Source organism: Fukomys damarensis, unplaced genomic scaffold (genome assembly GCF_012274545.1).
Source record: "Fukomys damarensis isolate Sample0158 unplaced genomic scaffold, DMR_v1.0_HiC HiC_scaffold_16, whole genome shotgun sequence".
In the NCBI taxonomy this organism is placed as follows: domain Eukaryota; kingdom Metazoa; phylum Chordata; class Mammalia; order Rodentia; family Bathyergidae; genus Fukomys; species Fukomys damarensis.
The window spans coordinates 46,412,049-46,418,048 of NW_022900928.1; the positions used below are offsets into that span (position 1 = coordinate 46,412,049).

A 6,000-nucleotide genomic window follows, 5' to 3' on the forward strand; every position below is an offset into this window, starting at 1 on the left:
TACTTTTCTGTTACAAATAAGTAAACTTTTCAAATTGGCTGTCCTGTTCTGGTATATTTTATAAAGGCACAGGTCTCTAAGAATACCCCATCAATACTTCTTAATTAAATATTATATTGATAGTGCTGGCCGTAAATATCTACCAGAAAGTACTTCAACAGGACTTTAAAAGAGTATACATACCCTCAAATCAGGAGAAAAGTTGTCTGCAGAAGTTGAAATGGAATCTGATGATATGACAGAAACTGACTTTGTATGCACTGAATTCTCTGAATGAGAAGTGGAGGCACTACAAAATACAAAAGCACAGTATGTTTGAAAAGTGGGAGATTTAAGGAACAACTTTAGACATTTTATTTATAATTCTATTATTTACTATAACTTCCATTGCCATTATATTGCCTATTCAATCTTGTATCCAAATATAAATTACAGAAGAATCTCTGTAAGTTATTTATATTGATTCATTACTGTTTATACTGAATCTTTATCTAGCACATTCTTAATAGTAATTAACAAGTCAAACTGGGCCATGGAACAGCCTCTACCCTTCAAATTTCTTTCCAATAAAAAAACATTGTATCACATAAGCACATCAGTAACACTATGAGAGGTACAAACAAGGGATAGGAGAAAAAGCTTTCGGGAAATTGTAGTAATTATGACTAAGGAAGCAAAGAAATGTGTTAAGTTTAAACATTTCTAATTGCTGTTTTCATAGGTCAAAGGCTCAAATATCAACAGGATAAAATAAAGTTAAGAAAATAAGTTGAGCTTGAGTCTAAAGATTGCAAAGGTTAGACTGAGGCTTTATAAACCACAAATAAAAACAAAAGATAAAGAAATAAAAATAAAGAACTTGAGAATGGATAGGGCGTATCTATTGAGTAATAAGCAGTTTATTCAAACTAAATAGATTGATAAACAAAAACTAAAACCCAGTGCATCCTAAATACTAGGCTTAAAAGCCTTGCTAATAAAAGGATATCACTTCATACCCACTAGGGTGGTCATACGTAATCAAAACAAAATAGCAAATGTTGGTAAAATGTGGAAAACTTGGGTAACTCATATACTACTGGTAGGATTGTAAAAATGGTATAGTCACTCTGGGAAACACTCTGGCAATTTGTCAGCAGATAAATAATGGGGTTTATATGACTCAGCAATTCCATTCCCAAACATACACTCAAGAGAAATATAGACATGTACACAGGGGTCAAAAAACCAAAATGTACATAAATGCGTACAAAAATATTCATAGCATCATTATTCTTAATAACCAAAGTGCAGAAAATGGTCTCTGTCATTCTGCTTAATCCCCCAATATAAAGACCTGATTCAAAAATGGGCATCCGAAATGAATAGACATTTCTCAGACAAAGAAGTAAAAGCAGGAAGTAAATATATGAAAAAATGTTCTACATCACTGATCATTCGAGAGATGCAGATGAGAACAACACTGAGATTCCACCTCACCCGACAAAGAATGGCTGCTATCAAGAAATCACACAACAACAAATTTTGGTGGGGTTGTGGGGAGAAAGGAACCCTTCTCCATTGTTGGTGGGAGTGCAGACTGGTACAACCACTATGGAAATCAATATGGAGATACCTCAAAGAGCTTGGACTGGAGGTTCCATTTGACCCAGCCATCCCTCTGCTGGGTATCTTTCCAAACGAACTAAAAGAATCATATCAGTGATGTATGTGCACCCATGTTTATAGCGGCACAGTTTGTAATAGCTAAAATTTGCAAACAGCCCATTTGCCTATCAGTTGGAAACTGGATAAAGAAGATGTGGTTTTCCTATAAAATGGAAGCCATAAAGAATGAGAAAATAGATTCATTCATAGGAAAATGGGATACATTTTGAAGCTATACTCCTAAGTGAAATAAATAAGTCACACGTGTAAATACTGAATAGTTTCTCTGGTGTGAATAAACTGCAATAATACATAAGATCCTAATAAGATTACTGACATTGTGAAATGGGAAGGGACTAAAGGTTTAGGGAAGGTGGGATGGATAGAGGAAGGGTAATAAGGGAAAAGAAAAAAAAATGTGAGATAAAGAAAAGATGGAAATAAAGTGCTTGTAGATGGGGAGGGGAGGAGGAGGTGAAGGGAGGGCAAGGGCAAGGGGAAAAAATGAGAACCAAGACCTGTCATGTAGAGGTACAAGATCCCAACAATGAATGTAACTGTACTGTATCCCTAAAATGTACCAATAAACTCAATTAAAGCTGAACAACAACAAAAAAAAATCCTTCAAAGGTTCCGCACTGCTGTCAGGAAAAAGATCAATACCTTACCATAGCCTCAGGTTGGCACATGATCTAGCTAAGCCCTGACTCCTCCAAGCTTTCCTTTCTAAATCTACCCCTTGTTTTCCCTCGTCCAACTATACACAGTACTTTGCGATTCTTAAATAACCTGGACCTCTGCAGTGAGCATGGTTCTGCCAAACACCCTCTCAACTTTAATTCTCAACAGAATACACTTCCCCAGGGAAACGCAATTGGATATGGTGCCCCCAGGAGCTACTCTCACAGTACTGTACTTTACTTTCTTTCCACTTACCAGTGTGTTCCTATACATCTTAGTAAATGTTTGATGAATATCTGTGTTCCCTACAATTTCAAACTTCAAGAAAGGAAGAAAATGTTGAGAGAAGGATGTTGGTTTTCTTCACTGTTCTATTCCTAACAGCCAGGAAGATAGCTGTCTAGAGCAGACATTCAGAAGATATTTGTTGGATGGATGGGTGGATGGGAAAGAGAATGATTAAAAGACTGAATTATTCTAATCAAATTGAGAGGCCACAATTAGAATATACAAAATAAAATTTTTAAAAGTTGATGTAAGATGAGTAGGAAGACAAGTGAAACAAAAATAAGGAAAAATAAAAAAAGTTGTTAGCGTTCTGGAGTTCTGTGTTATTTTACATAATACATATTGTATCCCATTCCCATTAAAAGGTTCATTATGATATTGAGGCAAACATTTCTTTAAGGTTGCTACATCTTAAGGGAACAGCAATCATTAAACAATTGGTGGGAGCTGAGTTTTGAAAACCTGAAATTTCCACTGGCATGGTTAAATGGGAAATAGCCAGAAATCAAGAAACCAGGATCTTCACCTTATGGAGCTAGCAGCACTATTCTTGGCCAACCACTTAACCACCATGTCTCAGAACAGTTTCACACTCTGAAAAGCACTATTTAGATTGTTAGTGGTCCTTAAATTTTTGATGGTCATATACTATTTTGAGAATCTCATGAAATCTATTCCTCAATTGCTCCCAATGTCAGAGATGTTTAAATATCCAGGACTTTATAAGGTTTAAGGTCAAGATATATGGCTTGCAACATCAGGGACCTTAAAATTCTTAGCCTGAATGAATTGTTTTAGTTCTGATGTAGTATAGGTTTCTGAAATGAGTAGTTTAGTTATGTGAAATCCACATAGCATTTAGATGAATGCTGAAAAATTGACTGAAAAGTTTATACATGCATGTGTATGCACACATTAGATTCATATTTTAAAGTTTTCTTTAAAATATTTTAGTCTTAGTCTTGAATATGAAATTAAGACACACAGAATTATTCCAACACTGTGTTGCTTAAAATCTTTAAGAAAACATTTGAGTGTAACAGATTTAAAAAGAAACTAAATCTAATAGGTACATTTATCTCAGGAGCTCTGGGATATCACTATATAAATTCAAAACCTTTGTTTAGAGATAAATAGAAAAGATACATTATTAAGAAGTATAGGGCAAAGACGGGTGTGGTGGTGCATGCCTGTAATCCCAGCACTCGGGAGGTTGAAGTAGGAGGATCGCTGTGAGTTTGAGACCAGCCTGGGCTGCATAGTGAGTTCCAGGTTAGTCTCAACTACATAGTGAGACTCTGTCTCAAAAAAGTATAGAGCACAATTTCATTAAGTATTTTTATTCTTTATATTAAGTGATTTTATCTGGATCTGTACTAATCCTTTTAAAATATATTTGAAAATTACCTAGTTTAGCTAGTGATTCCATTTCAAATGCACATACAATTTCAAAATGTACTTCATTTCAAATTACATCTGCAATCATTCAAAGGAGAGAGACCCTCTAAAAATACATACAGGGTTGGCTCAGTAACTCTTCTCTCTAAGTAATTTAACCAGACAGATCTAGAACAGAGGAATATAAACTCAACTGATTCCAGGACATTAGCCTTGACAGTGCCCAACAAGGATTCTGTTTGTAGGCTTTTTTCTTTGTGATTCACACACATAACTATAACCTTGTAACTGCAGCATTTTGGTGATGAGTATTAGCTTCAGTAGCCTGACTCATATGAAACATTTGTCTGCCAAAGTGAAAAATGGAAATACAGTACATGACTTGAAGTAATCAAGGTACTTGAATCTGAGAACATATTCATTTTTCTTTCAAGCATTACATGCGATTTTTTCTTCACAAGACTCTTCCCAAATCTGCAGACCATACTTCATTTTGAGCTCAGCCTACTTGTACATTTCAGCAAATTGTCTATCCTCAGTCTCCATTTTCTCAGTATGCCCTCACTCCTTAATCCCTTGCAATCTAGGTTCTGCCTCAATAAATAATCCCTTAAAAATGTGTCTTTCTATATTTATGAATGACCTGTTTTTTTTTTAAAAAAAGGTATTTTCTCGGTTCTGAATATAAATTCTCACTCTCTTCACTATATTATTTTAGCTGTCCTATTTCTCAGTTTAATTTAACCAATTCTTTACAGTACCTACTACATGCAAGATACACATGTAGTATCTGCATTTAGTGAGCTTTCATTCTAGTGTACTTCACACAAGCACATGTGCACAAATATATACACAGTATGATAAATATATCAGAGAGAGAAACAAAGCACTTGGGAATTTAGAAACTGAAAAATTCACATATAGCTTTAATTTAGAGGCTCAAGAAAGGCTTGAAAATAGATGTGGCATCTGGGTGTATCAATAATCATAAAAGACATCAGCACCTTCCCAATAATTTAACTAAGCAAAGAAACATCCTGATGAAAACAATGTAGGAAATTTATAGCATGTTAAAGCAATTTTAAGAAGCAGACCACTTTAGTTGAAATATAAGGCATAATTAGAGAAAATCCTGAAAATGGTGTGTTTGGACTAGACTGTAGCAGGTACTAAATAACAAATTGATACTTAGTTCTGTAAGCAATGAGAAACTACTGCCAGTTTCTGCGCTTTTCAAAGACTTTTAGTAACAGATCAAAGAATGGATTATAACAATAGGAAAATCTGTTTGGAGACTCTAAGAAAGCCTGCTCAAGTCAAGAATACTGAATACCTGAACTACCAGGTACTCACGACTATAACTCCAGCTACTTGGAAGGTGAAGCAGGACTGCAAGTTCAAGGTCAGCCTGGGAAATGTAGCAAATCAGTATCTCAGAATAAAGAAATGAAAAAGAGGTTGAGACTTTGGCTCAGTGAAAGAATACTTGCCTACCTTCCATGAGACCACAGGTTCAATTTCCAGTATCAAAAAAAAAAAGAAAAAAGAAAAAAAAGAAAGAAAGAAAATTAAAGAATAAAAACAATCACTATAAACCTAACATTCTCTATACTTTTCTCTGCTGTATTGTTCCCAGCATACTCATTATCATCTGACATTCTTTTTGTTTTACTTACTTATTTCTGATTCCCACATTTCCTCTAACCCTAACCCCCTTAAAATGTAAGCTCTCTGAAGGTCTCAAATGTTGTCTGTTTTGTTCACTACTATATACATAGTGTCTAGAACGTGCATTCCCAATGAAAGGAATATTGCCACCTAAGGGGAAAAATAGTTCTTTGGGGTATAGTAAAAAAATATATTACTCTTTTAAATATAAAGCATAGCCAGGGATTTAACTCAGTGATTTTGCTGCCTGCCTTTCGAGCACAAAGACTGGAGTTCAACCCCTGGTACCAGAAAAAAAAAAAATAAATAAAAAAAAAA

General features: G+C 34.8%; 1 protein-coding gene across 4 annotated transcripts in view; it reads right to left on the reverse strand.

The window, feature by feature from the left end:
- Nucleotides 1-6,000, reverse strand: part of Mtmr2 (myotubularin related protein 2) — an 80,888-nt gene that overhangs the window by 53,944 nt on the left and 20,944 nt on the right. For all 4 annotated transcript variants that reach the window (XM_010633638.2, XM_010633639.2, XM_010633641.3 and 1 more), the window contains one exon: nucleotides 184-289. In XM_010633638.2, the coding sequence (XP_010631940.1) occupies nucleotides 184-289 (106 nt within the window). The remainder of the gene's footprint in view (nucleotides 1-183; nucleotides 290-6,000) is intronic.